Below are 27,403 nucleotides of genomic sequence, written 5' to 3' on the forward strand. Positions count from 1 at the left end.
ACTATAGAACTGTAACACTATAGAACTGTAACACTATAGAACTGTAACACTATAGAACTAACATTATAACCTAAAGTACTGTAACACTATAGATCTGTAACACTATAGAACTGTAACACTATAGAACTGACATTATAACCTAACGTACTGTAACACTATAGAACTGTAACACTATAGAACTGACATTATAACCTAACGTACTGTAACACTATAGAACTGACATTATAACCTAAAATAGTACTGTAACACTATAGAACTGACATTATAACCTAAAGGACTGTAACACTATAGAACTGACATTATAACCTAAAGTACTGTAACACTATAGAACTGTAACACTATAGAACTGTAACACTATAGAACTGACATTATAACCTAAAATAGTACTGTAACACTATAGAACTGACATTATAACCTAAAGGACTGTAACACTATAGAACTGACATTATAACCTAAAGTACTGTAACACTATAGAACTGTAACACTATAGAACTGTAACACTATAGAACTGACATTATAACCTAAAGTACTGTAACACTATAGAACTGACATTATAACCTAAAGTACTGTAACACTATAGAACTGTAACACTATAGATCTGTAACACTATAGAACTGTAACACTATAAACTAAATTACTGTAACACTATAGATCTGTAACACTATAGAACTGTAACACTATAGAACTAACATTATAACCTAAAGTACTGTAACACTATAGATCTGTAACACTATAGAACTGTAACACTATAGAACTAACATTATAACCTAAAGTACTGTAACACTATAGAACTGTAACACTTAGAACTGTAACACTATAGAACTAACATTATAACCTAAAGTACTGTAACACTATAGAACTAACATTATAACCTAAAGTACTGTAACACTATAGAACTGACATTATAACCTAAAACTGTAACACTATAGAACTATAGATCTGTAACACTATAGAACTGTAACACTATAGAACTAACATTATAACCTAAAGTACTGTAACACTATAGAACTGTAACACTATAGAACTGTAACACTATAGACTGTAACACTATAGAACTGTAACACTATAGAACTAACATTATAACCTAAAGTACTGTAACACTATAGACTGTAACACTATAGAACTGTAACACTATAGAACTGACATTATAACCTAACGTACTGTAACAGTACTGTAACACTATAGAACTGAATTACTATAGAACTGTAACATTATAACTGTAACACTATAGAACTGACATTATAACCTAACTGTAACACTATAGAACTGACATTATAACCTAAAGTACTGTAACACTATAGAACTGTAACACTATAGAACTGTAACACTATAGAACTGACATTATAACCTAAAGTACTGTAACACTATAGAACTGTAACACTATAGAACTGACATTATAACCTAAAGTACTGTAACACTATAGAACTGACATTATAACCTAAAGTACTGTAACACTATAGAACTGACATTATAACCTAAAGTACTGTAACACTATAGAACTGACATTATAACCTAAAGTACTGTAACACTATAGAACTGTAACACTATAGAACTAACATTATAACCTAAAGTAGTAACACTATAGACTGTAACACTATAGAACTGTAACACTATAGAACTAACATTATAACCTAAAGTACTGTAACACTATAGAACTGTAACACTATAGAACTGTAACACTATAGAACTAACATTATAACCTAAAGTACTGTAACACTATAGAACTAACATTATAACCTAAAGAACTGTAACACTATAGAACTGACATTATAACCTAAAGTACTGTAACACTATAGGAGTAAACTGACATTATAACCTAAAGTACTGTAACACTATAGAACTGTAACACTATAGAACTGACATTATAACCTAAAGTACTGTAACACTATAGAACTGACATTATAACCTAAAGTACTGTAACACTATAGAACTGACATTATAACCTAAAGGACTGTAACACTATAGATCTGTAACACTATAGAACTGTAACACTATAGAACTAACATTATAACCTAAAGTACTGTAACACTATAGATCTGTAACACTATAGAACTGTAACACTATAGAACTAACATTATAACCTAAAGTACTGTAACACTATAGATCTGTAACACTATAGAACTGTAACACTATAGAACTAACATTATAACCTAAAGTACTGTAACACTATAGAACTAACATTATAACCTAAAGTACTGTAACACTATAGAACTGACATTATAACCTAAAGGACTGTAACACTATAGAACATTATAATCTGTAACACTATAGAACTGTAACACTATAGAACTAACATTATAACCTAAAGTACTGTAACACTATAGATCTGTAACACTATAGAACTATAGATCTGTAACACTATAGAACTGTAACACTATAGAACTAACATTATAACCTAAAGTACTGTAACACTATAGATCTGTAACACTATAGAACTGTAACACTATAGAACTGACATTATAACCTAACGTACTGTAACACTATAGAACTGTAACACTATAGAACTGACATTATAACCTAACGTACTGTAACACTATAGAACTGACATTATAACCTAAAGTACTGTAACACTATAGAACTGACATTATAACCTAAAGGACTGTAACACTATAGAACTGACATTATAACCTAAAGTACTGTAACACTATAGAACTGTAACACTATAGAACTGTAACACTATAGAACTGACATTATAACCTAAAATAGTACTGTAACACTATAGAACTGACATTATAACCTAAAGGACTGTAACACTATAGAACTGACATTATAACCTAAAGTACTGTAACACTATAGAACTGTAACACTATAGAACTGTAACACTATAGAACTGACATTATAACCTAAAGTACTGTAACACTATAGAACTGACATTATAACCTAACGTACTGTAACACTATTGATCTGTAACACTATAGAACTGTAACACTATAGATCTGTAACACTATAGAACTGTAACACTATAGAACTAACATTATAACCTAAAGTACTGTAACACTATAGATCTGTAACACTATAGAACTGTAACACTATAGAACTAACATTATAACCTAAAGTACTGTAACACTATAGATCTGTAACACTATAGAACTGTAACACTATAGAACTAACATTATAACCTAAAGTACTGTAACACTATAGATCTGTAACACTATAGAACTGTAACACTATAGATCTGTAACACTATAGAACTGTAACACTATAGAACTAACATTATAACCTAAAGTACTGTAACACTATAGATCTGTAACACTATAGAACTGTAACACTATAGAACTGACATTATAACCTAACGTACTGTAACACTATAGAACTGTAACACTATAGAACTGACATTATAACCTAACGTACTGTAACACTATAGAACTGACATTATAACCTAAAGTACTGTAACACTATAGAACTGACATTATAACCTAAAGGACTGTAACACTATAGAACTGACATTATAACCTAAAGTACTGTAACACTATAGAACTGTAACACTATAGAACTGTAACACTATAGAACTGACATTATAACCTAAAGTACTGTAACACTATAGAACTGACATTATAACCTAACGTACTGTAACACTATTGATCTGTAACACTATAGAACTGTAACACTATAGATCTGTAACACTATAGAACTGTAACACTATAGAACTAACATTATAACCTAAAGTACTGTAACACTATAGATCTGTAACACTATAGAACTGTAACACTATAGAACTAACATTATAACCTAAAGTACTGTAACACTATAGATCTGTAACACTATAGAACTGTAACACTATAGAACTAACATTATAACCTAAAGTACTGTAACACTATAGATCTGTAACACTATAGAACTGTAACACTATAGAACTAACATTATAACCTAAAGTACTGTAACACTATAGAACTAACATTATAACCTAAAGTACTGTAACACTATAGAACTGACATTATAACCTAAAGGACTGTAACACTATAGAACTATAGATCTGTAACACTATAGAACTGTAACACTATAGAACTAACATTATAACCTAAAGTACTGTAACACTATAGATCTGTAACACTATAGAACTGTAACACTATAGATCTGTAACACTATAGAACTGTAACACTATAGAACTAACATTATAACCTAAAGTACTGTAACACTATAGAACTGTAACACTATAGAACTGTAACACTATAGAACTGACATTATAACCTATAGTACTGTAACACTATAGAACTGTAACACTATAGAACTGACATTATAACCTAAAACTGTAACACTATAGAACATTATAACACTATAGAACTGTAACACTATAGATCTGTAACACTATAGAACTGTAACACTATAGAACTAACATTATAACCTAAAGTACTGTAACACTATAGATCTGTAACACTATAGAACTGTAACACTATAGAACTGACATTATAACCTAAAGGACTGTAACACTATAGAACTGACATTATAACCTAAAGTACTGTAACACTATAGAACTGTAACACTATAGAACTGTAACACTATAGAACTGACATTATAACCTAAAGTACTGTAACACTATAGAACTGTAACACTATAGAACTGACATTATAACCTAAAGTACTGTAACACTATAGAACTGACATTATAACCTAAAGTACTGTAACACTATAGAACTGACATTATAACCTAAAGTACTGTAACACTATAGAACTGACATTATAACCTAAATCTGTAACACTATAGAACTGTAACACTATAGAACTAACATTATAACCTAAAGTACTGTAACACTATAGATCTGTAACACTATAGAACTGTAACACTATAGAACTAACATTATAACCTAAAGTACTGTAACACTATAGACTGTAACACTATAGAACTGTAACACTACTATAGAACTAACATTATAACCTAAAGTACTGTAACACTATAGAACTAACATTATAACCTAAAGTACTGTAACACTATAGAACTGACATTATAACCTAAAGGACTGTAACACTATAGGACTGTAACACTATAGAACTGACATTATAACCTAAAGTACTGTAACACTATAGAACTGTAACACTATAGAACTGACATTATAACCTATAGAACTGTAACACTATAGAACTAACATTATAACCTAAAGTACTGTAACACTATAGAACTGACATTATAACCTAAAGGACTGTAACACTATAGAACTGACATTATAACCTAAAGTACTGTAACACTATAGAACTGTAACACTATAGAACTGACATTATAACCTAAAGTACTGTAACACTATAGAACTGACATTATAACCATTATAGAACTGACATTATAACCTAAAGTACTGTAACACTATAGAACTGACATTATAACCTAAAGTACTGTAACACTATAGAACTGTAACACTATAGAACTAACATTATAACCTAAAGTACTGTAACACTATAGATCTGTAACACTATAGAACTGTAACACTATAGAACTAACATTATAACCTAAAGTACTGTAACACTATAGATCTGTAACACTATAGAACTGTAACACTATAGAACTAACATTATAACCTAAAGTACTGTAACACTATAGAACTAACATTATAACCTAAAGTACTGTAACACTATAGAACTGACATTATAACCTAAAGGACTGTAACACTATAGGACTGTAACACTATAGAACTGACATTATAACCTAAAGTACTGTAACACTATAGAACTGTAACACTATAGAACTGACATTATAACCTAAAGTACTGTAACACTATAGAACTGACATTATAACCTAAAGTACTGTAACACTATAGAACTGACATTATAACCTAAAGGACTGTAACACTATAGATCTGTAACACTATAGAACTGTGACACTATAGAACTGACATTATAACCTAACGTACTGTAACACTATAGAACTGTAACACTATAGAACTGACATTATAACCTAACGTACTGTAACACTATAGAACTGACATTACACTATAGAACTGACATTATAACCTAATGTACTGTAACACATACTGTAACACTATAGAACTGTAACACTATTAGAACTGACATTATAACCTAAAGTACTGTAACACTATAGAACTGACATTATAACCTAAAGGACTGTAACACTATAGAACTGACATTATAACCTAAAGTACTGTAACACTATAGAACTGTAACACTATAGAACTGTAACACTATAGAACTGACATTATAACCTAAAATAGTACTGTAACACTATAGAACTGACATTATAACCTAAAGGACTGTAACACTATAGAACTGACATTATAAGAACTGTAACACTATAGAACTGTAACACTATAGAACTGTAACACTATAGAACTGACATTATAACCTAAAGTACTGTAACACTATAGAACTGACATTATAACCTAACGTACTGTAACACTATAGATCTGTAACACTATAGAACTGTAACACTATAGATCTGTAACACTATAGAACTGTAACACTATAGAACTAACATTATAACCTAAAGTACTGTAACACTATAGATCTGTAACACTATAGAACTGTAACACTATAGAACTAACATTATAACCTAAAGTACTGTAACACTATAGATCTGTAACACTATAGAACTGTAACACTATAGAACTAACATTATAACCTAAAGTACTGTAACACTATAGATCTGTAACACTATAGAACTGTAACACTATAGAACTAACATTATAACCTAAAGTACTGTAACACTATAGAACTAACATTATAACCTAAAGTACTGTAACACTATAGAACTGACATTATAACCTAAAGGACTGTAACACTATAGAACTATAGATCTGTAACACTATAGAACTGTAACACTATAGAACTAACATTATAACCTAAAGTACTGTAACACTATAGATCTGTAACACTATAGAACTGTAACACTATAGAACTGAACTGTAAACTATAGAACATATAGAACTGACATTATAACCTAAAGTACTGTAACACTATAGAACTGTAACACTATAGAACTGACATTATAACCTAAAGGACTGTAACACTATAGAACTGACATTATAACCTAAAGTACTGTAACACTATAGAACTGTAACACTATAGAACTGTAACACTATAGAACTGACATTATAACCTAAAGTACTGTAACACTATAGAACTGTAACACTATAGAACTGACATTATAACCTAAAGTACTGTAACACTATAGAACTGACATTATAACCTAAAGTAACACTATAGAACTGACATTATAACCTAAAGTACTGTAACACTATAGAACTGACATTATAACCTAAAACTGTAACACTATAGAACTGTAACACTATAGAACTAACATTATAACCTAAAGTACTAAAGTACTGTAACACTATAGATCTGTAACACTATAGAACTGTAACACTATAGAACTAACATTATAACCTAAAGTACTGTAACACTATAGACTGTAACACTATAGAACTGTAACATTATAGAAGTACTGTAACATTATAGAACTGACATTATAACCTAAAGTACTGTAACACTATAGAACTAACATTATAACCTATAAAAGTACTGTAACACTATAGAACTGACATTATAACCTAAAACTGTAACACTATAGAACTGTAACACTATAGAACTGACATTATAACCTAAAGTACTGTAACACTATAGAACTGTAACACTATAGAACTGACATTATAACCTAAAGTACTGTAACACTATAGAACTGACATTATAACCTAAAGTACTGTAACACTATAGAACTGACATTATAACCTAAAGGACTGTAACACTATAGAACTGACATTATAACCTAAAGTACTGTAACACTATAGAACTGTAACACTATAGAACTGTAACACTATAGAACTGACATTATAACCTAAACTAGTACTGTAACACTATAGAACTGACATTATAACCTAAAGGACTGTAACACTATAGAACTGACATTATAACCTAAAGTACTGTAACACTATAGAACTGTAACACTATAGAACTGACATTATAACCTAAAGTACTGTAACACTATAGAACTGACATTATAACCTAAAGTACTGTAACACTATAGAACTGACATTATAACCTAAAGGACTGTAACACTATAGAACTGACATTATAACCTAAAGTACTGTAACACTATAGAACTGTAACACTATAGAACTGTAACACTATAGAACTGACATTATAACCTAAAGTAGTACTGTAACACTATAGAACTGACATTATAACCTAAAGGACTGTAACACTATAGAACTGACATTATAACCTAAAGTACTGTAACACTATAGAACTGTAACACTATAGAACTGACATTATAACCTAAAGTACTGTAACACTATAGAACTGACATTATAACCTAACGTACTGTAACACTATAGATCTGTAACACTATAGAACTGTAACACTATAGATCTGTAACACTATAGAACTGTAACACTATAGAACTAACATTATAACCTAAAGTACTGTAACACTATAGATCTGTAACACTATAGAACTGTAACACTATAGAACTAACATTATAACCTAAAGTACTGTAACACTATAGATCTGTAACACTATAGAACTGTAACACTATAGAACTAACATTATAACCTAAAGTACTGTAACACTATAGATCTGTAACACTATAGAACTGTAACACTATAGAACTAACATTATAACCTAAAGTACTGTAACACTATAGATCTGTAACACTATAGAACTGTAACACTATAGAACTAACATTATAACCTAAAGTACTGTAACACTATAGAACTAACATTATAACCTAAAGTACTGTAACACTATAGAACTGACATTATAACCTAAAGGACTGTAACACTATAGAACTATAGATCTGTAACACTATAGAACTGTAACACTATAGAACTAACATTATAACCTAAAGTACTGTAACACTATAGATCTGTAACACTATAGAACTGTAACACTATAGATCTGTAACACTATAGAACTGTAACACTATAGAACTAACATTATAACCTAAAGTACTGTAACACTATAGATCTGTAACACTATAGAACTGTAACACTATAGAACTGACATTATAACCTAACGTACTGTAACACTATAGAACTGTAACACTATAGAACTGACATTATAACCTAACGTACTGTAACACTATAGAACTGACATTATAACCTAAAGTACTGTAACACTATAGAACTGACATTATAACCTAAAGGACTGTAACACTATAGAACTGACATTATAACCTAAAGTACTGTAACACTATAGAACTGTAACACTATAGAACTGTAACACTATAGAACTGACATTATAACCTAAAATAGTACTGTAACACTATAGAACTGACATTATAACCTAAAGGACTGTAACACTATAGAACTGACATTATAACCTAAAGTACTGTAACACTATAGAACTGTAACACTATAGAACTGTAACACTATAGAACTGACATTATAACCTAAAGTACTGTAACACTATAGAACTGACATTATAACCTAACGTACTGTAACACTATAGAACTGTAACACTATAGATCTGTAACACTATAGAACTGTAACACTATAGAACTAACATTATAACCTAAAGTACTGTAACACTATAGATCTGTAACACTATAGAACTGTAACACTATAGAACTAACATTATAACCTAAAGTACTGTAACACTATAGATCTGTAACACTATAGAACTGTAACACTATAGAACTAACATTATAACCTAAAACTGTAACACTATAGATCTGTAACACTATAGAACTGTAACACTATAGAACTAACATTATAACCTAAAGTACTGTAACACTATAGAACTAACATTATAACCTAAAGTACTGTAACACTATAGAACTGACATTATAACCTAAAGGACTGTAACACTATAGAACTATAGATCTGTAACACTATAGAACTGTAACACTATAGAACTAACATTATAACCTAAAGTACTGTAACACTATAGATCTGTAACACTATAGAACTGTAACACTATAGATCTGTAACACTATAGAACTGTAACACTATAGAACTAACATTATAACCTAAAGTACTGTAACACTATAGATCTGTAACACTATAGAACTGTAACACTATAGAACTGACATTATAACCTAACGTACTGTAACACTATAGAACTGTAACACTATAGAACTGACATTATAACCTAAAGTACTGTAACACTATAGAACTGTAACACTATAGAACTGACATTATAACCTAAAGGACTGTAACACTATAGAACTGACATTATAACCTAAAGTACTGTAACACTATAGAACTGTAACACTATAGAACTGTAACACTATAGAACTGACATTATAACCTAAAGTACTGTAACACTATAGAACTGTAACACTATAGAACTGACATTATAACCTAAAGTACTGTAACACTATAGAACTGACATTATAACCTAAAGTACCCTAACACTATAGAACTGACATTATAACCTAAAGTACTGTAACACTATAGAACTGACATTATAACCTAAAGTACTGTAACACTATAGAACTGTAACACTATAGAACTAACATTATAACCTAAAGTACTGTAACACTATAGATCTGTAACACTATAGAACTGTAACACTATAGAACTAACATTATAACCTAAAGTACTGTAACACTATAGATCTGTAACACTATAGAACTGTAACACTATAGAACTAACATTATAACCTAAAGTACTGTAACACTATAGAACTAACATTATAACCTAAAGTACTGTAACACTATAGAACTGACATTATAACCTAAAGGACTGTAACACTATAGAACTATAGATCTGTAACACTATAGAACTGTAACACTATAGAACTAACATTATAACCTAAAGTACTGTAACACTATAGATCTGTAACACTATAGAACTGTAACACTATAGATCTGTAACACTATAGAACTGTAACACTATAGAACTAACATTATAACCTAAAGTACTGTAACACTATAGATCTGTAACACTATAGAACTGTAACACTATAGAACTGACATTATAACCTAACGTACTGTAACACTATAGAACTGTAACACTATAGAACTGACATTATAACCTAACGTACTGTAACACTATAGAACTGACATTATAACCTAAAGTACTGTAACACTATAGAACTGACATTATAACCTAAAGGACTGTAACACTATAGAACTGACATTATAACCTAAAGTACTGTAACACTATAGAACTGTAACACTATAGAACTGTAACACTATAGAACTGACATTATAACCTAAAATAGTACTGTAACACTATAGAACTGACATTATAACCTAAAGGACTGTAACACTATAGAACTGACATTATAACCTAAAGTACTGTAACACTATAGAACTGTAACACTATAGAACTGTAACACTATAGAACTGACATTATAACCTAAAGTACTGTAACACTATAGAACTGACATTATAACCTACGTACTGTAACACTATAGATCTGTAACACTATAGAACTGTAACACTATAGATCTGTAACACTATAGAACTGTAACACTATAGAACTAACATTATAACCTAAAGTACTGTAACACTATAGATCTGTAACACTATAGAACTGTAACACTATAGAACTAACATTATAACCTAAAGTACTGTAACACTATAGATCTGTAACACTATAGAACTGTAACACTATAGAACTAACATTATAACCTAAAGTACTGTAACACTATAGATCTGTAACACTATAGAACTGTAACACTATAGAACTAACATTATAACCTAAAGTACTGTAACACTATAGAACTAACATTATAACCTAAAGTACTGTAACACTATAGAACTGACATTATAACCTAAAGGACTGTAACACTATAGAACTATAGATCTGTAACACTATAGAACTGTAACACTATAGAACTAACATTATAACCTAAAGTACTGTAACACTATAGATCTGTAACACTATAGAACTGTAACACTATAGATCTGTAACACTATAGAACTGTAACACTATAGAACTAACATTATAACCTAAAGTACTGTAACACTATAGATCTGTAACACTATAGAACTGTAACACTATAGAACTGACATTATAACCTAACGTACTGTAACACTATAGAACTGTAACACTATAGAACTGACATTATAACCTAAAGTACTGTAACACTATAGAACTGTAACACTATAGAACTGACATTATAACCTAAAGGACTGTAACACTATAGAACTGACATTATAACCTAAAGTACTGTAACACTATAGAACTGTAACACTATAGAACTGTAACACTATAGAACTGACATTATAACCTAAAGTACTGTAACACTATAGAACTGACATTATAACCTAAAGTACCCTAACACTATAGAACTGACATTATAACCTAAAGTACTGTAACACTATAGAACTGACATTATAACCTAAAGTACTGTAACACTATAGAACTGTAACACTATAGAACTGACATTATAACCTAAAGTACTGTAACACTATAGAACTGTAACACTATAGAACTGACATTATAACCTAAAGTACTGTAACACTATAGAACTGTAACACTATAGAACTGACATTATAACCTAAAGTACTGTAACACTATAGAACTGTAACACTATAGAACTGACATTATAACCTAAAGTACTGTAACACTATAGAACTGTAACACTATAGAACTGACATTATAACCTAAAGTACTGTAACACTATAGAACTGTAACACTATAGAACTGTAACACTATAGAACTGTAACACTATAGAACTGACATTATAACCTAAAGGACTGTAACACTATAGAACTGACATTATAACCTAAAGTACTGTAACACTATAGAACTGACATTATAACCTAAAGTACTGTAACACTATAGAACTGTAACACTATAGAACTGTAACACTATAGAACTGACATTATAACCTAAAGGACTGTAACACTATAGAACTGACATTATAACCTAAAGTACTGTAACACTATAGAACTGACATTATAACCTAAAGTACTGTAACACTATAGAACTGACATTATAACCTAAAGTACTGTAACACTATAGATCTGTAACACTATAGAACTGTAACACTATAGAACTGACATTATAACCTAAAGTACTGTAACACTATAGAACTGACATTATAACCTAAAGTACTGTAACACTATAGATCTGTAACACTATAGAACTGTAACACTATAGAACTGACATTATAACCTAACGTACTGTAACACTATAGATCTGTAACACTATAGAACTGTAACACTATAGAACTGACATTATAACCTAAAGTACTGTAACACTATAGATCTGTAACACTATAGAACTGTAACACTATAGAACTAACATTATAACCTAAAGTACTGTAACACTATAGAACTGACATTATAACCTAAAGGACTGTAACACTATAGAACTGACATTATAACCTAAAGGACTGTAACACTATAGAACTGACATTATAACCTAAAGGACTGTAACACTATAGAACTGACATTATAACCTAAAGGACTGTAACACTATAGAACTGACATTATAACCTAAAGTACTGTAACACTATAGAACTGACATTATAACCTAAAGTACTGTAACACTATAGAACTGACATTATAACCTAAAGGACTGTAACACTATAGAACTGACATTATAACCTAAAGTACTGTAACACTATAGAACTGTAACACTATAGAACTGTAACACTATAGAACTGACATTATAACCTAAAGTACTGTAACACTATAGAACTGACATTATAACCTAACGTACTGTAACACTATAGATCTGTAACACTATAGAACTGTAACACTATAGATCTGTAACACTATAGAACTGTAACACTATAGAACTAACATTATAACCTAAAGTACTGTAACACTATAGATCTGTAACACTATAGAACTGTAACACTATAGAACTAACATTATAACCTAAAGTACTGTAACACTATAGATCTGTAATACTATAGAACTGTAACACTATAGAACTAACATTATAACCTAAAGTACTGTAACACTATAGAACTGACATTATAACCTAAAGGACTGTAACACTATAGGACTGTAACACTATAGAACTGACATTATAACCTAAAGTACTGTAACACTATAGAACTGTAACACTATAGAACTGACATTATAACCTAAAGTACTGTAACACTATAGAACTGACATTATAACCTAAAGTACTGTAACACTATAGAACTGACATTATAACCTAAAGGACTGTAACACTATAGAACTGACATTATAACCTAAAGTACTGTAACACTATAGAACTGTAACACTATAGAACTGTAACACTATAGAACTGACATTATAACCTAAAGTAGTACTGTAACACTATAGAACTGACATTATAACCTAAAGGACTGTAACACTATAGAACTGACATTATAACCTAAAGTACTGTAACACTATAGAACTGTAACACTATAGAACTGTAACACTATAGAACTGACATTATAACCTAAAGTACTGTAACACTATAGAACTGACATTATAACCTAACGTACTGTAACACTATAGATCTGTAACACTATAGAACTGTAACACTATAGATCTGTAACACTATAGAACTGTAACACTATAGAACTAACATTATAACCTAAAGTACTGTAACACTATAGATCTGTAACACTATAGAACTGTAACACTATAGAACTAACATTATAACCTAAAGTACTGTAACACTATAGATCTGTAATACTATAGAACTGTAACACTATAGAACTAACATTATAACCTAAAGTACTGTAACACTATAGATCTGTAACACTATAGAACTGTAACACTATAGAACTAACATTATAACCTAAAGTACTGTAACACTATAGAACTAACATTATAACCTAAAGTACTGTAACACTATAGAACTGACATTATAACCTAAAGGACTGTAACACTATAGGACTGTAACACTATAGAACTGACATTATAACCTAAAGTACTGTAACACTATAGAACTGTAACACTATAGAACTGACATTATAACCTAAAGTACTGTAACACTATAGAACTGACATTATAACCTAAAGTACTGTAACACTATAGAACTGACATTATAACCTAAAGGACTGTAACACTATAGAACTGACATTATAACCTAAAGTACTGTAACACTATAGAACTGTAACACTATAGAACTGTAACACTATAGAACTGACATTATAACCTAAAGTAGTACTGTAACACTATAGAACTGACATTATAACCTAAAGGACTGTAACACTATAGAACTGACATTATAACCTAAAGTACTGTAACACTATAGAACTGTAACACTATAGAACTGTAACACTATAGAACTGACATTATAACCTAAAGTACTGTAACACTATAGAACTGACATTATAACCTAAAGTACTGTAACACTATAGAACTGTAACACTATAGAACTGTAACACTATAGAACTGACATTATAACCTAAAGTACTGTAACACTATAGAACTGACATTATAACCTAACGTACTGTAACACTATAGATCTGTAACACTATAGAACTGTAACACTATAGATCTGTAACACTATAGAACTGTAACACTATAGAACTAACATTATAACCTAAAGTACTGTAACACTATAGATCTGTAACACTATAGAACTGTAACACTATAGAACTAACATTATAACCTAAAGTACTGTAACACTATAGATCTGTAACACTATAGAACTGTAACACTATAGAACTAACATTATAACCTAAAGTACTGTAACACTATAGATCTGTAACACTATAGAACTGTAACACTATAGAACTAACATTATAACCTAAAGTACTGTAACACTATAGAACTAACATTATAACCTAAAGTACTGTAACACTATAGAACTGACATTATAACCTAAAGGACTGTAACACTATAGAACTATAGATCTGTAACACTATAGAACTGTAACACTATAGAACTAACATTATAACCTAAAGTACTGTAACACTATAGATCTGTAACACTATAGAACTGTAACACTATAGATCTGTAACACTATAGAACTGTAACACTATAGAACTAACATTATAACCTAAAGTACTGTAACACTATAGATCTGTAACACTATAGAACTGTAACACTATAGAACTGACATTATAACCTAACGTACTGTAACACTATAGAACTGTAACACTATAGAACTGACATTATAACCTAAAGTACTGTAACACTATAGAACTGTAACACTATAGAACTGACATTATAACCTAAAGGACTGTAACACTATAGAACTGACATTATAACCTAAAGTACTGTAACACTATAGAACTGTAACACTATAGAACTGACATTATAACCTAAAGTACTGTAACACTATAGAACTGTAACACTATAGAACTGACATTATAACCTAAAGTACTGTAACACTATAGAACTGACATTATAACCTAAAGTACCCTAACACTATAGAACTGACATTATAACCTAAAGTACTGTATCACTATAGAACTGACATTATAACCTAAAGTACTGTAACACTATAGAACTGTAACACTATAGAACTGACATTATAACCTAAAGTACTGTAACACTATAGAACTGTAACACTATAGAACTGACATTATAACCTAAAGTACTGTAACACTATAGAACTGTAACACTATAGAACTGACATTATAACCTAAAGTACTGTAACACTATAGAACTGTAACACTATAGAACTGACATTATAACCTAAAGTACTGTAACACTATAGAACTGTAACACTATAGAACTGACATTATAACCTAAAGTACTGTAACACTATAGAACTGTAACACTATAGAACTGTAACACTATAGAACTGTAACACTATAGAACTGACATTATAACCTAAAGGACTGTAACACTATAGAACTGACATTATAACCTAAAGTACTGTAACACTATAGAACTGACATTATAACCTAAAGTACTGTAACACTATAGAACTGTAACACTATAGAACTGTAACACTATAGAACTGACATTATAACCTAAAGGACTGTAACACTATAGAACTGACATTATAACCTAAAGTACTGTAACACTATAGAACTGACATTATAACCTAAAGTACTGTAACACTATAGAACTGACATTATAACCTAAAGTACTGTAACACTATAGATCTGTAACACTATAGAACTGTAACACTATAGAACTGACATTATAACCTAAAGTACTGTAACACTATAGAACTGACATTATAACCTAAAGTACTGTAACACTATAGATCTGTAACACTATAGAACTGTAACACTATAGAACTGACATTATAACCTAACGTACTGTAACACTATAGATCTGTAACACTATAGAACTGTAACACTATAGAACTGACATTATAACCTAAAGTACTGTAACACTATAGATCTGTAACACTATAGAACTGTAACACTATAGAACTAACATTATAACCTAAAGTACTGTAACACTATAGAACTGACATTATAACCTAAAGGACTGTAACACTATAGAACTGACATTATAACCTAAAGGACTGTAACACTATAGAACTGACATTATAACCTAAAGGACTGTAACACTATAGAACTGACATTATAACCTAAAGGACTGTAACACTATAGAACTGACATTATAACCTAAAGTACTGTAACACTATAGAACTGACATTATAACCTAAAGTACTGTAACACTATAGAACTGACATTATAACCTAAAGTACTGTAACACTATAGAACTGACATTATAACCTAAAGTACTGTAACACTATAGATCTGTAACACTATAGAACTGTAACACTATAGAACTGACATTATAACCTAACGTACTGTAACACTATAGAACTGACATTATAACCTAAAGGACTGTAACACTATAGAACTGTAACACTATAGAACTGACATTATAACCTAAAGTACTGTAACACTATAGATCTGTAACACTATAGAACTGACATTATAACCTAAAGTACTGTAACACTATAGATCTGTAACACTATAGAACTGTAACACTATAGAACTGACATTATAACCTAAAGTACTGTAACACTATAGAACTGACATTATAACCTAAAGTACTGTAACACTATAGAACTGACATTATAACCTAAAGTACTGTAACACTATAGAACTGACATTATAACCTAAAGTACTGTAACAGTATAGAACTGACATTATAACCTAAAGTACTGTAACACTATAGAACTGACATTATAACCTAAAGTACTGTAACACTATAGAACTGTAACACTATAGAACTGACATTATAACCTAAAGTACTGTAACACTATAGAACTGTAACACTATAGAACTGACATTATAACCTAAAGTACTGTAACACTATAGAACTGTAACACTATAGAACTGACATTATAACCTAAAGTACTGTAACACTATAGAACTGTAACACTATAGAACTGACATTATAACCTAAAGCACTGTGACACTATAGAACTGACATTATAACCTAAAGTACTGTAACACTATAGAACTGTAACACTATAGAACTGTAACAGTATAGAACTGACATTATAACCTAAAGTACTGTAACTGTCATGTTTTGTCTTATTTTGTCTTGTCATTTTGCTTTTCCCTCTGTTCGTTTTCCCCCTGCTGGTCTTTTTAGGTTCGTTCCCCTCTTTCTCTCTTCCTCCCTCTCTCTCTTCTCTCTATCGCTCCGTTCCTGCTCCCAGCTGTTCCTATTCCCCTAATCAATCATTTAGTCTTCCCACACCTGTTCCCTATCTTTCCCCCTGATTAGAGTCCCTATTTCTCCCCTTGTTTTCCGTTTCTGCCCTGTCGGATCCTTGTCTATTGTTCACCGTGCTGTGTATCGCCCTGTCGTGTCGTGTTTCCCTCAGATGCTGCGTGGTGAGCAGGTGTCTGAGTCTGCTACGTTCAAGTGCCTTCCCGAGGCAACCTGCAGTTCATGATCGAGTCTCCAGTCTGTTCTCGTCATTACGAGTGGAATTATGCTTTATGATTGTAGATTTACTTTACTGGATTTAAGACTCTGTTTTCGCCAAGTTGCTTTTGGGTCCTCATTCACCTGCATAACAGAAGGATCCGACCAAGAATGGACCCAGCGACTATGGATTCTCTCTACTCTACTCTCGAGTTCCAGGGAGCGATGCTCGGCAGACACGAGCAGGAATTGTCTGCTGCTCGGCATGCCGTTGAGACCCTGGCCGCTCAGGTCTCCGACCTCTCAGGACAGTATCAGAATCTTCGTCTCGTGCCACCAGCTACTTCCGGGTCTTCCGAGCCTCCGGAACCTAGGGTTAATAACCCACCATGTTATTCTGGGCAGCCCACTGAGTGCCGCTCCTTTCTCACCCAGTGTGATATAGTGTTCTCTCTCCAACCCAACACATACTCAAGAGAGAGAGCTCGGATTGCCTACGTCATATCACTCCTTACTGGTCGGGCTCGGCAGTGGGGCACAGCTATCTGGGAGGCAAGCGCTGAGTGTACTAACAATTATCTGAACTTTAAAGAGGAGATGATAAGGGTTTTTGATCGTTCAGTTTTTGGGAAAGAAGCTTCCTGGTCCCTGTCTTCCCTATGTCAAGGTAATCGATCCATAACGGATTACTTTATAGAGTTTCGCACTCTTGCTGCCTCCAGTAACTGGAACGAGCAGGCGTTGCTCGCTCGTTTTCTGGAGGGACTCCACGCTAAGGTTAAGGATGAGATTCTCTCTCGGGAGGTTCCATCCAGCGTGGATTCTTTGATTGAACTCGCTATTCGCATTGAACGACGGGTAGATCTTCGTCACCGAGCTCATAGAAGAGAGCTCGCGTTAACCGTGTCTCCTCTCTCTCCGACACTACCATCTTCTCCCACTGACTCAGGTGTTGAGCCCATGCAGCTGGGGGGTATTCGCATTTCGACTAAGGAGAGGGAACGGAGAATCACCAACCGCCTCTGTCTCTATTGCGGTTCCGCTGGTCATTTTGTCATTTCATGTCCAGTTAGAGGCCAGAGCTCATCAGTAAGCGGAGGGCGACTGATAAGCGCTACTAGACGGTCCTCTCCGTCAAGTACCTGTACTACCTTACCGGTCCATCTACGCTGGACCGGATCGGCAGCTTCCTGCAGTGCATTAATAGACTCTGGGGCGGAGGGCTGTTTTATGGACGAAGCCTGGGCTCGGGAACATGACATTCCTCTCAGACAGTTAGGGGAGCCCACGGTCATGTTTGCCTTGGATGGTAGTCCTCTCCCCAGTATATTATATGAAACACTACCTTTAACCCTCACTGTATCTGTTAACCATAGTGAGACCATTTCTTTTTTGATTTTTTGTTCACCTTTTACACCTGTTGTTTTGGGTCATCCCTGGCTAGTGTGTCATAATCCTTCTTTTGATTGGTCTAGTAATTCTATCCTTTCCTGGAACGTTTCTTGTCATGTGAAGTGTTTAATGTCTGCTATTTCTCCTGTTTGTTCTGTCCCCTCTTCTCAGGAGGAACCTGGTGATTTGACAGGAGTGCCGGAGGAGTATCATGGTCTGCGCACGGTCTTCAGTCGGTCCAGAACCAACTCCCTTCCTCCTCACCGGTCGTATGATTGTTGTCCTGTTCTCTTCAAGAAGCGTTTTGCATCCGCTCCTATCCTTGTTGCACCTGACGTCACTAAACCGTTTATTGTTGAGGTTGACGCGTCGGGGGTGGGCGTGGGAGCCATTCTGTCCCAGCGCTCCGATACTGACGATGGGGTCCACCCTTGTCCGTATTTTTCTCATCGCCTGTCACCGTCGGAACGTAACTATGATGTGGCTAACCGCGAACTGCTCGCCATCCGTTTAGCCCTAGGCAAATGGCGACAGTGGTTGGAGGGGGCGACCGTTCCTTTTGTCGTTTGGACTGACCAAAAGAACCTTGAGTACATCCGTTCTGCCAAACGACTGAATGCGCGTCATGCTCGTTGGGCGTTGTTTTTCGCTCGTTTCGAATTCGTTATTTCTTATTGCCCGGGTACTAAGAACACCAAGCCTCATGCTTTATCCCGTCTCTTTAGTTCTTCTGTGGCTTCTACCGATCCCGGGGATCCTTCCTGTTGGGCGTGTTGTCGGGTTGACTGTCTGGGGAATTGAGAGACAGGTTAAGCAAGCACTCACGCACACTGCGTCGCCGCGCGCTTGCCCTAGTAACCTTCTTTTCGTTCCTGTTTCTACTCGTCTGGCTGTTCTTCAGTGGGCTCACTCTGCCAAGTTAGCTGGCCATCCCGGCGTTCGGGGTACGCTTGCTTCTATTCGCCAGCGGTTTTGGTGGCCTACTCAGGAGCGTGACACGCGCCGTTTCGTGGCTGCGTGTTCGGACTGCGCGCAGAAGAAGTCTGCAGCTCCAAAAAAAAAATTCTGCTTCTGCTCCTGGTCTTGCTGGGTCTCAGTCTGTTCCCTGCCATCGCATCTCTCCTGTTCTTGTTCCTGCCCTTGCTGTGTCTCAGTCTGTCCCTAGTTGTTACTCTCCTGGCCTGTTTGGTCCTGTTTGCTCTAAAGCTTTCAGTTCTCTACCCGTGTCTCATGGCACAGCCAGAAGAGGCAAACTGGCTTCTGCTCCTGGTATGCTGGGTTTTTTTTTTTTTTTTTTAGAGTAGTACCCTAGTTTCCCTTTTTATCGTTTTTCGTTACGGTCCTGAGGAGAGGAGTTGGGTTCTTTCTCGGGACGTGCTGGACCGTTTGTGATCTATGATTTCCTCCGTTGCCGCCAGTGTTCCTCCTCGAGAGCGCCAGGAGGCGCTCGGTGAGTGGGGGGGTACTGTCATGTTTTGTCTTATTTTGTCTTGTCATTTTGCTTTTCCCTCTGTTCGTTTTCCCCCTGCTGGTCTTTTTAGGTTCGTTCCCCTCTTTCTCTCTTCCTCCCTCTCTCTCTTCTCTCTATCGCTCCGTTCCTGCTCCCAGCTGTTCCTATTCCCCTAATCAATCATTTAGTCTTCCCACACCTGTTCCCTATCTTTCCCCCTGATTAGAGTCCCTATTTCTCCCCTTGTTTTCCGTTTCTGCCCTGTCGGATCCTTGTCTATTGTTCACCGTGCTGTGTATCGCCCTGTCGTGTCGTGTTTCCCTCAGATGCTGCGTGGTGAGCAGGTGTCTGAGTCTGCTACGTTCAAGTGCCTTCCCGAGGCAACCTGCAGTTCATGATCGAGTCTCCAGTCTGTTCTCGTCATTACGAGTGGAATTATGCTTTATGATTGTAGATTTACTTTACTGGATTAAAGACTCTGTTTTCGCCAAGTTGCTTTTGGGTCCTCATTCACCTGCATAACAGTAACACTATAGAACTGACATTATAACCTAAAGTACTGTAACACTATAGAACTGTAACACTATAGAACTGACATTATAACCTAAAGTACTGTAACACTATAGAACTGTAACACTATAGAACTGACATTATAACCTAAAGTACTGTAACACTATAGAACTGACATTATAACCTAAAGTACTGTAACACTATAGAACTGTAACACTATAGAACTGACATTATAACCTAAAGTACTGTAACACTATAGAACTGACATTATAACCTAAAGTACTGTAACACTATAGAACTGACATTATAACCTAAAGTACTGTAACACTATAGAACTGACATTATAACCTAAAGTACTGTAACACTATAGAACTGACATTATAACCTAAAGTACTGTAACACTATAGAACTGTAACACTATAGAACTGACATTATAACCTAAAGTACTGTAACACTATAGAACTGACATTATAACCTAAAGTACTGTAACACTATAGAACTGTAACACTATAGAACTGACATTATAACCTAAAGTACTGTAACACTATAGAACTGTAACACTATAGAACTGACATTATAACCTAAAGTACTGTAACACTATAGAACTGTAACACTATAGAACTGACATTATAACCTAAAGTACTGTAACACTATAGAACTGACATTATAACCTAAAGCACTGTGACACTATAGAACTGACATTATAACCTAAAGTACTGTAACACTATAGAACTGTAACACTATAGAACTGTAACAGTATAGAACTGACATTATAACCTAAAGTACTGTGACACTATAGAACTGACATTATAACCTAAAGTACTGTAACACTATAGAACTGTAACACTATAGAACTGACATTATAACCTAAAGTACTGTAACACTATAGAACTGTAACACTATAGAACTGACATTATAACCTAAAGTACTGTAACACTATAGAACTGTAACACTATAGAACTGTAACACTATAGAACTGTAACACTATAGAACTGACATTATAACCTAAAGTACTGTAACACTATAGAACTGACATTATAACCTAACGTACTGTAACACTATAGATCTGTAACACTATAGAACTGTAACACTATAGATCTGTAACACTATAGAACTGTAACACTATAGATCTGTAACACTATAGAACTGTAACTCTATAGAACTGACATTATAACCTAAAGTACTGTAACACTATAGATCTGTAACACTATAGAACTGACATTATAACCTAAAGTACTGTAACACTATAGATCTGTAACACTATAGAACTGTAACACTATAGAACTGACATTATAACCTAAAGTACTGTAACACTATAGATCTGTAACACTATAGATCTGTAACACTATAAAACTGTAACACTATAGAACTGTAACACTATAGAACTGTAACACTATAGAAATGACATTATAACCTAAAGTACTGTAACACTATAGAACTGACATTATAACCTAAAGCACTGTGACACTATAGAACTGACATTATAACCTAAAGTACTGTAACACTATAGAACTGACATTATAACCTAAAGTACTGTAACACTATAGAACTGACATTATAACCTAAAGGACTGTAACACTATAGAACTGACATTATAACCTAAAGTACTGTAACACTATAGAACTGACATTATAACCTAAAGGACTGTAACACTATAGAACTGTAACACTATAGATCTGTAACACTATAAAACTGTAACACTATAGAACTGTAACACTATAGATCTGTAACACTATAAAACTGTAACACTATAGAACTGTAACACTATAGAACTGTAACACTATAGAACTGACATTATAACCTAAAGGACTGTAACACTATAGAACTGACATTATAACCTAAAGCACTGTAACACTATAGAACTGTAACACTATAGAACTGTAACACTATAGAACTGTAACACTATAGAACTGACATTATAACCTAAAGTACTGTAACACTATAGATCTGTAACACTATAGAACTGTAACACTATAGAACTGACATTATAACCTAAAGGACTGTAACACTATAGAACTGTAACACTATAGAACTGACATTATAACCTAAAGGACTGTAACACTATAGAACTGACATTATAACCTAAAGGACTGTAACACTATAGATCTGTAACACTATAGAACTGACATTATAACCTAAAGTACTGTAACACTATAGAACTGACATTATAACCTAAAGGACTGTAACACTATAGAACTGACATTATAACCTAAAGGACTGTAACACTATAGAACTGACATTATAACCTAAAGGACTGTAACACTCTAGATCTGTAACACTATAGAACTGACATTATAACCTAAAGGACTGTAACACTATAGAACTGACATTATAACCTAAAGGACTGTAACACTATAGAACTGACATTATAACCTAAAGGACTGTAACACTATAGAACTGACATTATAACCTAAAGTACTGTAACACTATAGAACTGACATTATAACCTAAAGTACTGTAAACTATAGAACTATAGAACTGACATTATAACCTAAAGTACTGTAACACTATAGATCTGTAACACTAAGAACTGTAACACTATAGAACTGACATTATAACCTAAGATCTGTAACACTATAGAACTGACATTATAACCTAAAGGACTGTAACACTATAGAACTGTAACACTATAGAACTGACATTATAACCTAAAGTACTGTAACACTATAGATCTGTAACACTATAGAACTGACATTATAACCTAAAGTACTGTAACACTATAGATCTGTAACACTATAGAACTGTAACACTATAGAACTGACATTATAACCTAAAGTACTGTAACACTATAGAACTGACATTATAACCTAAAGCACTGTGACACTATAGAACTGACATTATAACCTAAAGTACTGTAACACTATAGAACTGTAACACTATAGAACTGTAACAGTATAGAACTGACATTATAACCTAAAGTACTGTAACACTATAGAACTGACATTATAACCTAAAGTACTGTAACACTATAGAACTGTAACACTATAGAACTGACATTATAACCTAAAGTACTGTAACACTATAGAACTGTAACACTATAGAACTGACATTATAACCTAAAGTACTGTAACACTATAGAACTGACATTATAACCTAAAGGACTGTAACACTATAGAACTGACATTATAACCTAAAGTACTGTAACACTATAGAACTGTAACACTATAGAACTGACATTATAACCTAAAGGACTGTAACACTATAGAACTGACATTATAACCTAAAGTACTGTAACACTATAGATCTGTAACACTATAGAACTGTAACACTATAGAACTGACATTATAACCTAAAGTACTGTAACACTATAGAACTATAACACTATAGAACTGTAACACTATAGAACTGTAACACTATAGAACTAACATTATAACCTAAAGTACTGTAACACTATAGAACTGACTTTATAACGTAAAGTACTGTAACACTATAGAACTGTAACACTATAGAACTGACATTATAACCTAAAGGACTGTAACACTATAGAACTGACATTATAACCTAAAGCACTGTAACACTATAGAACTATAGATCTGGGCCCAGAGCTCACGGCTGATGCAGTAGGATGTGGAGGGGATCTCTGGTCCAGGGGCGTTAGTGTGTGTTCCTCTACCAAAGAGATCGTAGTAAAGGAACACGCTAACACCCTGGACCAGAGCTAGAGGGAATCCTGATGTAGGATGTTGTGGTGATTTTGGATGGGGAAGTAGGATATGTATTTGGGATCCTGCAGGACATTGTTGCAGCTCACTGCTTCCTGACCTCAGAGTGGCTGCAGATGTAAAGGATTCTAGCAATAGCAGTTTTCCCCTTCTAATAAAACCTTTCAAGAAACTCAGTCATGTCATGAAAGTGTGTGTGTATGGCTGACCAGACACACATACAGAGAGACAGACACACTCCTCCCCTTCCTCCCAGATTAGACATTAGTTACCATATTACCTTGAGTTGATCATAACACTACAGCTGTTGTTTACAAATCAGCTTGTTATATATGAATTCAGTTCAAGTTTTAGTTTTGATTTGTCACATGCACCAGTCTTGCCAGTCCTACCCAACACTGCAGTATTCAATATCAAAATAGTAGAACTAAAAATACAAAATAAAAACCCATGAGAAATAAGTGAGTTAAGTTAATAGATTTTAACGTTAATTAATAAATGGGGTAAAAAAATAACAACAAATAGTCTTACCTTCTTTATCTATGGCATCAGCCTGGAGAGGGAGAGAAAAACATTTTAATTTAATCAAAATCAAAGGATCACATTTTAATAAAGGGTTTTCTATAAAATATGAATGGTCTTTCAACTAGGTTTGCCTACGATATTTTTGGTAAGAAATAACATCTATAGGCCTATCTAAATTCCTTACAATTTTACATCAGAAGCTCCAGGTGGAGTCACGAAGTTCCAGACTTTCGTTCAGTGACAGAAAGTATATCTGCAGTTAGATCTAACTTCTCAATATATTTTAGAGAAGCGTTCTGCTAGAAGTTACAATCAACTTTTTAAAATTCTGCTTTTGCAAAACTTTGTAACTTAAAGGTAGTTAACAAACACAAAGTACCTACAGAGTATCCAGATAACGGTAAAGTGAAAGACACTTACGTTTTCGGCTGAAGTCAGACTTCCTATAAATCCTACTAGTACCGTCAGTGACAGGACAACCATCTCGATCGAGTCTTACAGTTTCTCTTCGAGACTAAGAAAATATCAACCAATCCAAAAGTAGAGTTTTAACAAGCAATCCGCTCTTCAGCAAAAAGAAACAAAAAAGGACAGACAACTTTCGTCAAACTTCAGTGAATGTGCAACTGACTTTTAAACTAATTACCGTTTAGTTAAAGTTAGGAGAGTTACAGCACTTGTGTCAATGTTTGCGTTGTCCTCTGTTTATAAAGTAGTTAGTAAAACATCCCTAGCTGAGTGTATGGGGTGAGCTAGCCCTCTAAGTTTCCAGGCAGACACAGCGCACTGTGTGAAGCGAGCTCTTGCAACCTGGCACTTCGGTTTGCCTAATAAACGAGAGACCAACCCTGCCGTGACGTCATCCATTTACTCTTTCCCAGGGAGAGAAAAAACACATAGTCAGGGTTGGGTAAGTTACTTTCTAAATGTAATCCGTTAGTTACTAGTTACCTATCCAAAATTGTAATCAGTAACATAACTTTGGGATTACCCAAACTCAGTAACATAATCTGATTACTTTTCCTTAAAGAGGAATTTGAATCATTTGTACTCAACTAGGCAACTCAGTTACGAACAAATTCTTATTTACAAAGACGCCTACCCTGGCCCAATTGTGCACCGCCCTATGGGACTCCCAATCACAGCCAGATGTGATTCAGCCTGGATTTCAACCAGGGACTGTAGTGTCCCCTCTTGCATTGAGATGCAGTGCCTTAGACCGCTGCGCCACTTGGGAGCCCAGAAGAATATCACTATT

The 27,403-nt window shown here is 33.6% G+C and overlaps 1 protein-coding gene across 1 annotated transcript in view; it reads right to left on the minus strand.

Annotated features, from left to right (window-relative positions):
- Window positions 1–26,909, minus strand: part of adamts3 (ADAM metallopeptidase with thrombospondin type 1 motif, 3) — a 210,783-nt gene extending 183,874 nt beyond the window's left edge. Inside the window, exons 1-3 of the mRNA XM_046348366.1 lie at window positions 26,792–26,909; window positions 26,566–26,659; window positions 26,152–26,173 (exon numbers count right to left, since the gene is read on the minus strand). Coding sequence (XP_046204322.1) covers window positions 26,152–26,173; window positions 26,566–26,628 — 85 coding nt within the window. The 5' untranslated portion in view covers window positions 26,629–26,659; window positions 26,792–26,909. The remainder of the gene's footprint in view (window positions 1–26,151; window positions 26,174–26,565; window positions 26,660–26,791) is intronic.
- Between the last annotated feature and the right edge of the window lie 494 nt (window positions 26,910–27,403).

This window comes from Oncorhynchus gorbuscha, linkage group LG05 (assembly GCF_021184085.1).
Source record: "Oncorhynchus gorbuscha isolate QuinsamMale2020 ecotype Even-year linkage group LG05, OgorEven_v1.0, whole genome shotgun sequence".
NCBI lineage: Eukaryota > Metazoa > Chordata > Actinopteri > Salmoniformes > Salmonidae > Oncorhynchus > Oncorhynchus gorbuscha.